Here is a 13004-nt window from a genome sequence, read left to right on the forward strand (position 1 = left end):
TGGTATGTTACTATGGGTGTCATCTTTTTAAGTCTACACCTTTTTTTCTCAAGGAGTTCTTCTCAAGAGTAGTGTTTTGGGGAAGAAAGTAAACAATCTATACCACTTCTTGTTCTAGCTCCTTTGTCCACTCCATTGTCTGACCTACATTATCCACCCACTTTGCGACCTCCATTGCGTTCTGCCTCTCAATGTTTTACACAACAATGCCTACGATAGCACAGGCAGGTTGATTCCACAGTAGAGGAACCCACATCACTCTCTATCGACTCATTGGAGATTCCAGGTTCGACTGACATAGATCAAGGTTTGGAGAGAGCCTTGATCTCCAAACCCACAGCAGAGGAACCCACAACACTCTCTATCGGCTCATATGCCCCTTGTTTCCTCTAATGGATTAGTTCCTAATAATACCACTACCCATGCTCCTAACACCATTGCAGATGACCTAGATCTCCCTACAATGGATTATCTCCTTCCTACTAGGCCTTCCTTTCTTCCCTCAACTATGTTTATACTTAGGAGTGTTACAAAGGCTCTCTCCAAACCTGAACGGAAGACAACTATGCAGGGAAGAAATGAGAGCATTAATTAAAAATCAAAAATGGGAGATTGTGTACACCTTTTGGCAAGGAGACAGTTGGATGTTGATGGGTTTATACAATGACATGGATTACTTGGAGACTTTTGCACCAATGATAAAGATGAGCTCAGTCTGGTTTCTTCTATCACTAACAGCTACATACTCTTGGACATTCTTCCAACTTGATGTGAAGAATGCTTTTCTTAAAGAGGACTTGCAAGAGGAGGTGTACATCGATCTTCCAGTTGCTTTTATAGTGATGTGGATAAAGGAAAGGTATGTAGATTGAAGAAGTCTCTATATGGTTTGAAGCAATCACCCAGAGCTTGGTTTGACAAGTTTAGAAGTGCATTGGTTGTATTTGGCTATACTTAGACTCAATTTGATCACTCTTTTTGTGAAAAAGGAGATCATTGGTGTCAGTTTTGATAGTGTATGTGGATGACATTGTAGTCACAAAAATGATCTCAATGGGATTGATACCTTGAAGAACCTGCACAAAGTTTGAGGCTAAGGATCTTGGGGAGTTGAAGTACTTTCTGGGCATTGAGGTGGCAAGGTCCAAGCATGGGATCTTCATCTCACAGAGGAAGTATATTTTAGACCTATAATAAGAGACAGGAAAACTTAGGGCAACAGCAATTGATACACCTATTGATCAGAACCACCGGATAAATGCTTCATAAGGTGAGCTAGTGAAGGATGTTGGAGGGTATCAAAGATTAGTGGGTCGGTTGCTATACTTATGTATGACATGACCAAACATCTCTTATACATGCCCCATGAGTTCAGCATTGAGAAACCATTGACAGAATAACTTCTTATTTGAAGGGACACCCAGGTAGAGGCATATTGTTTGCTATCCACGGACATTTGAAGTTAGAGGCTTACATAGATGCTAATTGGACAGGGTTTCTGGATGGCAAGAGAACTACATCAGGAGTTTGCACTCTTGCTGGAAGTAATCTAGTTTCATGAAAGCGTAAGAAATAATCAGTTGTAGCAAGGTCAAGTGCAAAAGCTGAATACAGAGCCATGGCACATGGCGTTTCAAAGCTCCTCAGGGTCCGATCCTTATACAGTGACAGTCAAACAGCAATTAATATTTCCCACAACCCAATTCAGCATGATAGGACAACGCATATAGAATTGGATAGACACTTTATAAGGGAAAAGGTGACATCCAGAGAAATGTGCTTACCATATGTTGCATCTGACTTACAGCTTGCTGATGTTCTTACAAAAGGTGTTGCAAGAAACAAGCTGGATCATGATCTACACAAGTTGGGAATGTGTGACATCTATTCCAAACTTGAGGGGGAGTGGTGACTTTTGGGATGGTATCTTTTGTTTTTTATTTACATAGCATAGTTAGGGAGTTATTGGGCCCAAGGCCCATTAGTTTATGTTTAAATTAAGAGTGTTTATTTAGATTTTACATGTAGCCAACTTACTAAGGGCATACTTGTCTTTGTATAAGCTGATGAAAGGGGCAGCCAAACCTAAATTTTGGCTTCTCCCATTCTCTTCCATTTCTCTCCTATTGTCTTCTCTGCATAAACCTTCTCTTCTCTTTCTTTTCTCTTTCTTACACAGATTTTATATCAAAACAGATCTTCTACACTATTCTACTACTAATATGCCCTTATAGGGCAGCTAACACATAAAACTACATAAATAACTTAAAAGAACCACTCAAAAGGGACCCAACAAGTGTGTTGTGGTTCCCACTTCCTACTTAAACAAATAATAAACAAAAACAACTACTAAACCTGCACAAATCTGCCCAAAACCTAAGCACTCCCCCTCAAGTTGTGAGTAAATGTAACACATACCCAACTTGCATAGGTCATGTTCAAACTTGTTCTTTGCAACCCCTTTGGTAAAGACATCAACTAACTATAATTCAGAGGAGACAAGGCAGACAAACTTCTCTGATTGTCACCCTACAAAGGTGCATACCCTTGATAGGTCATGTTCAAACTTGTTGTAGTGACTTCTTCAATGTATCCATCTCCCTAAGATCATTCCATGTAACAACTATATCATCCACACACACAATCAATACTGACAGAGGTGCTTCTATCCTTTTCACAAATAGACTATAACCAAACCGAGTCTGTGTGTATCCAAACAGGATAAGTGCCCCCCTGAACCTATCAAACCATGCCCTAGGTGGCTGATTTAAGCCATATAATGATTTCTTCAACCTACAACTTTTCCCTCACCAACATTTTCATAAAAACTAGCTAGAATGCCCATATATACCTCCTCTTGCAAATCATCTTAAGGAATGCATTACATCAAGCTGGAAGAAGGGCCATGAATAGGTAGTTGCTAGAGACGAGAGAATTCGAACTGAACTCATCTTAGCTACTACTGCAAAGGTCTCCAGGTAATCAATACCATAGGTCTGTGTATACCTTTTTGCAACCAACCGTGCCTTATACCTCTCTATACTGCCATTAGCCCTGTACTTCACAGTGAACAACCATCTACATTTGATTGTCTCTTTGTCTATAGGAAGATCAAATATCTCTAGAGGTGTTCAGTATACGACTCAAACTACAAAACCGAACTTCATGGTTTGGTTCGATTTTAGAATTTTCTAAATTACAGTTTGCGGTTTTGGTTTAGTTTATTGAATTTTATAGACCGAACCAAACCGTACGTAAACCATAAACCAAAATTTCATATTATATATATATATATATAATATGAATATATTATATATAAAAATTATATAAAATATATCCAAATGGAATGCATAAAATTATAAATATATAATGAATTCTTTATTTTATAATAAAATAATAACTAAAAGTTTTAAGTTTTAATTTTTAGGGGAGCTATTTGGGCTTTCTAATTGGGTTATGCCCAAAAGAACCATAGAATGGTACAAAGTCCCCAAATCGTATTAGAAACCACACCAAACCATAATAAAACGGTTTGGTTTCCATACCAAAACGGTTTGGTTCGATTTAGAAACTTCTCACACCGTAATTTACTGGTTTGGTCTATGATCTTCTCTAAACCACACCAAAACGAACTGCAAACACCCCTAACTAACTCCCATGTCTGGTTCTTAACCAAAGCCTCCATTTCTTCTTACATAGTTATTCTCCACTCAGGTTTGGAGAGAGCCTAGCTGACATTCCTGGGTATAGACACAAAACCAAGGGAATAAAAGAATGCACAATAGGAAGGTGATAGGGCACTATAGGATAGATGGTGTGAAATGCAATGGGTTGTACACTTTCTCCTTCCCTTACGGAGTGCAATGGGGAGATCAAGATCAATGAGACCAAGTGCAACATCACTGTTAGGTACAGAAACATCATTAGGGAAATAACAGGCACAAGCTCAAGGGAAATACTTGGAACTGTATCAGCCGAACCTAGAACCTCAGATGGATTGACGGAGAGTGGTGCAGATTCCTCTACTGGAGCATGTGTGGAGCCAACCATCTTCTTGCATTGGCGCTGAAAGGACTTTCAGGCTGGCGGTAGTGGATCAGGCATTCGGACTAAAGTTGTTGATGGTGGAACAACAGGTGGAACTAATGGGCCAAATGAAGGAGGAACAAATGAAACAGGAAGGGGAACAAATTTTGAGTTCTCCCAAAAAACGCTCCCCTTGAGGAGAACCACTAGAGAAAAAGAATGTAGACTCAAAGAATGTAACATCCATTTTGACAAACTTGTTCCCCGATACTGGACCATAACGACGATACCCTTTTTAGTCTCGAACATACCCAAGGAAAATACATTTCTTGGCCTAAGGATCCAGCTTCCTGTTATGAGGACCAAGAATGTGAAAAAAGCAAACACACCCAAAAACTCTCAAAAGGTATATAAACATCACCCTATCTAGAAAAACAAGATTGAATGGCACCTTAATCAAATACATAGCTATGAGAACTACATCCCCCCAAAAACGAACAGGAATTGAAGTGCACACCAAAAGACTTCTTGCCACCTCCACAATGTGTCTATTTTTTCTCTCTGCTACCTCATTCTGTTGTGGTGTATATGCACAACTACTCTGATGAACCACCTCATGCTCTAAAAAATATGTAGCTAAATCCTTCTCAAAGTATTCTCTAGCATTGCTCGATCTAAAAACCTTAGCCCTCACTCCAAATTGTGTGAAAACCATCTAGTAGAACTCCCACACCAAAAAAGGTAGCCCATCACGTGATCAGATCAAATATATCCAAGAATACCGTGTGTAGTCATCCACAAACAAAAGAAAATAAAGGTAACCACCCATGGAAGAAATATGATAAGGTCCACATACATTAATGTGAATAATATCAAAAGCATAACAACTTTTATTACTTGGTTTAGAAGAATGTCTACAATGCTTTCCCACCTAACAACTTTCACACTCCAAACTAGATAATTGAACAAAATCAGGTGGCGTTTGATTGCACTTTCCAAACGTTTGAATCTGAATATGTTGCTTTTCAGATGCCACCTTTGTTTGGTGTTGCATCTGAAACAAGGCCTTGTAAAGTTCTTTCGGATCAGAAATTTTTAGACTCAGGCTCGTCACTTAACGCGCTCAGGCGCATTTGAGACGTGGCCCAAAGTCAAAAATACCCCTCCCCATTCGACATCTCTCTCTCGTTTTCATACAACTCTCTCTCCCTTGCTCCCTTGTCTTCCTACCACCACCGCTGCAAGTTGCAACTCTCTCTCTCTCTAATAATAATTATTAATAATTTTTATTAAACATTAACTATTTTAATATTTTTTGTTAATGATTGATTAATAATAATTTTAATTAATAATTATTTATTAAATATTTTTATAATTATTATTATTAATTATTAATTCTTTTAATATTTTTATGAAACATTTATTATTTTTTATTAATTTTAATTGTATTATTTATTAATTATTTTTATTAACTTGTAATTTTTAATTATTTCATTAATTTTTAAAAATTATTTTAATTTATATTTGTGTAAATTATTAATTATTTTAATATTTTTATAGTCATTAATTACTTTTTTTAATTTTAATCATTTCATTTATTAATTAGTAATTAATAATTATTAATTGTTAATTTATTACTTTTTATTTGTATTGTTTCAATATTATTTTGAGGTTGAAAATTATGGATTTAGAGCCTCTAAAAAGGATTGATCCAACACAAACAAACTTGTGTATTCAAAGCCTCTAAAAAGTAGAAAAGCACATATGCTTCTTTTCAAATTTCATACACAAAAAATATCTTTTTAACTTTTCAGATCTGAAATTTCATATTTATCAAGCGCCACCTCAAACAACTTTGGAAACAAAGATCTCAATGGACTGGAAAAAAAAAAAAAAAGATGATCCTTGTGCAAGAGCATAATCTAACACATTGACTATAATCCACTACTATTGCTACTACTAACATGATGGCTTTAATGACTCGGATTCTCATCCAGAAGGTAGACTCCATTCACCTCACGACCACTCCCAACCGTCCTATTTGACTCTAGATCTTGTAAAACAGAATTACCTGGAAGGGAAGTCAATGAACAATTCAAATATCTTGTTAGCCTACTCACAAAAAGAAGATTAGTATAGAGTCTAGGGACATGTAAAGACAAAGGATAAAGTAATGTCATCAGTTAATCTAATTGTCCCTTTCCCAGCAATGGGAATATGGAAATCATCTACTGTAGAGACTTTGTCTCTACTAGAGCACAACTGGTAAGGACTAAAAAGGGTAGATATATTGTTCATGTGCTTAGATACTCCTCAGTCTATAATCCAAGGAGGTCCCTCCTTACCTGAGGTGGACGCATAATTTGCAACCGCATATGAACTACTTGTATGAGCAAAGAAAGTAGTGTATGTGGCTCCTGGACTCTATTGCCCATTTGGAGAACTAGAACTGGCTAAAACCTTCTTGCTCATAAAGAAAGTCGTGTCCATACTTCCAACAAGTGTTTCTGGTATGCTTAGTCTTCTTGCAATAGTCACACACCAAGTCCTTATCCTCCCTCCTAATCTCACTACTCCCCCTGTCTCCATTTGGCTTAGATTTGACTGTATTAATCATACCTGACTGGTCAATCCCAGACAGTCTCAACATGACATTTCCCCTGCTCCCCTCTCCAAATACGAAGGCATAAGCTTGAAAAGTCACACTTTCCCTAGAAAGGATGTGTTGCCTAGCAAATATCAAATTCAAGGTTCAGTCCAACCAAACTCAAAAACCCTATTCTTCTCCACCAATTTCTGATAGGTTATAACATCTTGCGTACTCTCCTAAATCGCAGTCTCCAAGTGATCTATCTCCTGCCAAAGTGTTTTCAGCATGGAGAAATACATAGCAAGTAGTCTATCTCCTTGTTTTGTATTAATCACTTGATTCCCTAACTGATAGGCTCTAGCTACATTTTTTTTTCTGGGAATAGGTTTTATTCACTCCACAAATCTCCTTTGTAGCATTAGCCCACAAAAAATTTTTACCGATGTGAGGTAACATAGAACTACACAGCCAAGACATCATCATGTAATTCTCGTGTACCCACCAGGAAGAATTTGTATTAGGTTTCTTCTCCTCCCTAGTGATGTACCCCAATTTCCCATGAACACCAATGGCAATCTTGTTTGATTGTGCTCATTCTAAATAATTGGTACCATCCAATTTTACTTTGGTTTCCAAACTCAAAATATCACTGGTACCTCCAACACCCAAACCCATTTTATTGATCGACTTTTGCCCAGTACTTCAACTCTCCATTTCAACTCCAAACAATTCAAAAACAAGAAATAACTAGGTAGAAAGCCTCCAAGATCAAATCAATCTCACATAACGGTAATAGACCTTTTCGGAAGAAGAAAAGCCTATTCGAAGAGAAATGCCTCTTCTCCCACCTCCCACCGGAGAGAAAAGTGAATCAATCACTCTAGAAGGCTCAAAAACTCTCAAAAACCAAATTGTCCCTATCTAAAACCTAGACAAGTCCAACAAGGTTCAATCGCCCAAAATAAAATAAAAAATGAAGAGTCCAACTTGGCTAGAACTCTTCCTCCACATTCCAGTTCTTCCTTATTTTGATGCCAAAACATAGATCACCCTCTTGATGACTGAAACCCACCAAAAAAATCCAAGAACTGGGCAGTCTAAAGTAGATCAATCAGCCCTTTATCTCCTCATGCAATCAGCTGATCTAGGACTGCATGGATGAACTCCAATTAACCCTAGTCTTGCTCTGATACCAAGCAGAAAACTATTGAATCAAAGAATCCATGAAGAGATGTTTCTTGATGAAGAAGAGAAAGAGAAGAGAAGAGATTGAGAAAGAAAAAGAGAGCAATCAGTTCTGGCCACCCTCCTCAATAGTATTTATAATTTTAATTAAATAAAGGTACAATAACTAATATGCTCTTATACGCCGGCTAACATATGAAACAGCATAAATAACTTAAAAGAACCACTCAAAGGGACCCAACAAGTGTGTTGTGGTCCCCACTTCCTACCTAAACAAATAATAAACAAAAACAACTACTAAATCTGCACAAATCTGTCCAAAAACCTCAATGGCAATAAATAAGTAAAACAATACAAACAACAAAAATTCCAATTATTTGAGTAAGACATGTAAAAAAACACAAAACTATCACTTATACTTCACATACAATTCAAAATATTATTAAACTCAATACCTAGTACATAAAATTTATATGGTTTCCAACAATAGGTGGGTCAAGGAGGGTTGGGTTTAGCCTAATACCATACCCGTACGAGTTGTAGAAACCCAAAACCAGTCCCCGCCCCAAAATCCGTCCTTCAAGCAAAAAAAGCTCACCTCATAAGGGTGGGTACCCACCGGGTAGGGTAGAAAATGTCATCCAATCACACATGCCCTCTTTCATCTTGAACGCAATCTTCCACTTGTCTCCTAGTCTAATGTGAATCTAATGGCACCCACTCTTGAAGTTTGGAGGCCGAGGTACTTTAGGTCAGCCATAGTGGAGAGCTACTAGCCGACTTGCCGAGATGATCTACTTGCAAGTGTCGAGGTGTCACTTGGAAACCACGTGTCATGATGTCATGCGAAGGACTAAATTACCCATCATCAATTGCCCCCACTCCCAAGTCAGTGTCAACCTGGCAAAGGGAGTAGCTCTCAATATGGTAATTGGTCTAGCTGGTTCGTAAGTCGCTCGGCTCGCCCACTTGATCCCACTTGAGAATAGGCGGGACGGCAGCAAAATTTGAATTTCAAAATATTGAAAAGGGGCGTCTTTAACCTTTCCAACATATCAAGCATATCATATAGTGATAGAACGGGAATTCTATACTTCACTATTATTTTGTTGATGGCGAGACTATTTACACACAAACGTCAATTGCAATCTTTATGGGGCATTAATAGTGTAGGTATAACAAATAGCCTCATGCTCTCCCTACTAGACTTTGTTCATGGGCCGGGTAGCCCGATGGCCCGGCCCGCACCCCGCTCAGACCATGGGAATTTAAATCAGGCCTAACACAGTAAGTCCGACTGTGTTTCGGGTTGGGCTCAGGATTTGTCAAAAAAGCCCGGCCCGAGCCCGGCCCGGCCCGATTCAGCATTATATATTTTATAAAATACATAATGTGTATTTTATATATTATATAATATATAAATAATATAATATTTATTGAAATATATATTTATAATTTCATATATACATTTTTTATTTTTTTCTTTATAATTTCTCTCTCTATTCAGCCACTTCAGCAATAGTAACAGCATGGGCTAAATTTTGGGCTCGGGCCCAAGCCCGGGCTTCAGGCTTTTTATGAGGACCAGGCTCAGGCCCAAGTTGTAGACCCGATGTTCGGGCCGGGCTCGGGCTCGGGCTCGGGTCTTAGAAAAATTTGTTAATACAGAGTGAAAGCCCGGTCCGAGCCCAGCCCAACCCATGAACAGGTCTAGTCCCTACAATATCTCATGCTCTTTGGGTCTTCGGTAGTGTGGCAAGTTAGGCAGGCTAGCACCAAGAATCAAATCAATATGATGTTGGATTTCCATCATGGGAGGTAATCCACTAGGAAGGTCATCAAGGATTGATATTTTGAATTCTTCCAGTTAAGTTTAGAGGGAACATTGGTAGGCCGTAGGCATCTCCTCATCCTCTTTAATCACCAAGGCTATACATCTCCCTTGCCTCTTTCACCTCATCTTCAAATGTAGAAGAAATTTGGAAGGACTTCCTCTCCACTTTAAAAGTTTTGGGTCTGTCTATATCTCTACGTCATACTACCAAGGTCTCCTAAAGAATAAAAGGCATTCATCAATATCAATATCATCACATACAACTTCAACTTAATATTTTCCAATCAATAGAAGGATGTGACATTGTTTAGTTACCTTAGTGTCATTTGTGCCCTCACTAGTAACTGTTACCTTAGTCTCATGGCAGCTAGTGTCATTCTTATGATTTTATATTTTACCAAGTTTCCTTTATTTTTAGATTTTTGCATCCTTTATAACATGATTGTTTTAATTTGCTTATATTTCAAACCTCTTTATTCCACCACCAATCTTTCTAACATGATTGTTACAAGCCACATACCAAATGTCTTTCCATCCACAGTCCATTTTCCTTCTATTATTGACTTGTCTATAAATTGTGCTAATCTTTCTCCTTTTAAATTGTCCCACCCAATTCTTGGACACCTATTTTCTTCCCTATTTCTCTTCAATTACCTAATGCACACATCTACCACCACTACTCTATCTTGTGTCGTTAAGCTTTCCCCAAGGATAACTTTGCAATCTTTACACATCATTCATTTTGCTCTCCTAGAAAAGAAAAATCTATTTGACATGTGTTTTCCACTTTTAAATTTTATTAAGTGTTCATCCTTCTATTGAATAAAAGTGTTTAAAATTGCCATAACTTCTAGCATTGTGTCTCCTATTTCATTCCTTTGCCCGAACCGAGATCCACCAAGCACCAATATCATATAAAGCACTTCTTTTCCCCACATGTCCATTTAGGTCTCCACATACAAAAATTATCTATTCATTTGAAGTTTCTTGGATTAATACTTCAAAGTTTTCACATAAATGTATTTTAATATTTTCTTCTAAACCCACTTAAGGTGCATAAGCACTAATTATGTCAATCATTTCATGACATAAAATAAGTCAAATTAAAATTATTCTATTGCCAATTCCTCTCACTTTACACTTTCATGAATAACATGTCAAATCAACAAAATCTAACCTTTAGAAACACAGACCAAAAAATATGAATCATCACAAATCAATAAAAGTATACAATTACAGATACCTTAAAGCCCACACCAAATCTCCCAATGTGATCATGGTCATCTCCATTTGGTTTCTTGTGACCAAATGAGACCATTCTCAGAATCTCCTCATGAGACATCCCATGGCCATCATCTACAATTGACAACATAGGTATCTCCTTCCCAAATAATTTTGAATATACAATGTCAATGGAAATGTCCAATCTACAAAATGCATCAACATTGCAAGTTATTACAAGCAAAAACTATATTTATACAACTAAGAAATATTTAAGATAAAGGTACTAAATGAGCAAAGAGTAAAACAAGTATCAACACAAATTCAAAGAATGATTGCACTGACAACTACATAAAGGCCTTTAGATCATATCTTGAAAAACTGAAAAGAAAGTAATAGATTAACATACTTTGTTGCTTTAGCATCCCTCGAATTGTCAACAAGCTCCGCTATTGCACCAAAAATCCATCCAGAATGAACTTGGCCAAGAGTTCTCAAGTAACTAGGGTCTACTCGTACAACATTTTTCTCCAAAGGAACATCTTGTTTTAATTGTATGGGTTGGGATCTGCTACAAGCTTCCTCCCTACATTCATAAACATTATGATTGCAAGTTGTTTGTGAAAACTTAAGATTAGGAGGATCCTTCACCATAGGGGCATTGGAACCTGCCATTTCCCCAAGGCTTGCAAATTTTCTATCCATATGATCCTGATTCACCTCCATGTTTTGAAATTTGTTATAAGCTTCCCTTCTAGATTCATGAGAATTATTACTACCAGGTGCTTGTGAAACCTTAAGATCAATAGGATGCTCTTCCATAGAGACATGGGGACCATTTTCCCTCACAAATGTACACTTTTTGTCAAGATGGTCATCGTGCTTCAATTCCATGGTTTGAGATCTGCCCCAAGATTGGCCCGCAACTGTCATAGGAATCTTAAAATTGGAAAGATGCTTCTTTACATGGCTATTGAAATGTCTAATATTTGCATCTGAGCTATCTCCAGATTCCTCAACAAATTGACGGCTTGATCTGGCAACCTCTCCAAATGGAATGGATTGTGTCGCATTTTTTGAGCAAGTACTTCTTACTAGCATCCTTTGCTTAGAATCCATTGAGGTTCTATCTGGAACAGAAAGATACTACAATATGATTAACAAAATCCACTCCACCAGTAACCCCTAATATGGTTGGTGAACAAAAATAAAATAAAAAGAAATAAACCTCTACAAATTTCTTTTTATTCATGTTTTGATTTGGGGTGTTCTTCTAATTAGTTGTCATTGAGCCTCTATATTAGGGTTGGATGTCTACAAATTCTTCTTTTTTCTCAAAAATCATATCATTTTTTGTTGCCAAGATAGAATATTTGGTATAAAAATTGAAATAGATAGCATGTAAATGTTGCAATAGAATTCTATGATGAATGACATCGGCATACTTATCGAGGACAAGGTTTAAAATGCCGATGTCAATGGAAATGTCGCTTACCAAAATATAGGACATGTGTCGGAAATGTTGAGGGGGAATATTGTAAAAACTAGAGACATTGTGGAAATATTGTGAAATATGTGGAAATATGCAATGATATTTTGTAAAATGATAAAAGAAGCATTAATACATATTTCTAGACTATTATCTTATTCCCAACCATTATATAAAGCTAAGAAACTAAGATCAATAACAAATTAGTAAATGACGACTTACTGATTTATTATGCATTTTGATGTTTTTACAAGGTTATCCGATATTTTCTTTTCTTATTTTTAATTCTGATTTATTATAAATTCCAATATATTTATTTCACACTAGTAAATAGAAATACATTTATTTCATTTTTTTAATATTAAAGTTATAATACATTATGTTTTATTATCAATTTAATAAACTGATTCTCCTTTTTGTAGTATTAACTATTAAGATTATGATAAATTCTGATTTCTTATAAAACTTAATGAATTTTTTATTATTTTTAATACTAAATTTATAATAAATTATGATTTAGTATAAAACTTAATATATTTTTTCTCATTTTTATAATAAATTTAATATATGATTTATTATATATTAATGTCTTAGGTAGTTCAAATTCGAGAACATGTGGTTTGGACATCCTCAAATTATGGATATTGTTCAGAGGAAAT

The 13004-nt window shown here is 36.5% G+C and overlaps 1 protein-coding gene across 1 annotated transcript in view; it reads right to left on the reverse strand.

The window, feature by feature from the left end:
• The window catches only part of LOC104606855 (uncharacterized), a 73217-nt gene that overhangs the window by 18993 nt on the left and 41220 nt on the right, over positions 1 to 13004 (reverse strand). The window contains exons 7-8 of the mRNA XM_088890409.1: positions 11266 to 11986; positions 10879 to 11062 (exon numbers count right to left, since the gene is read on the reverse strand). Coding sequence (XP_088746535.1) covers positions 10879 to 11062; positions 11266 to 11986 — 905 coding nt within the window. The remainder of the gene's footprint in view (positions 1 to 10878; positions 11063 to 11265; positions 11987 to 13004) is intronic.

Source organism: Nelumbo nucifera, chromosome 6 (assembly GCF_055504915.1).
Source record: "Nelumbo nucifera cultivar China Antique chromosome 6, China Antique-T2T, whole genome shotgun sequence".
Lineage (NCBI taxonomy): Eukaryota > Viridiplantae > Streptophyta > Magnoliopsida > Proteales > Nelumbonaceae > Nelumbo > Nelumbo nucifera.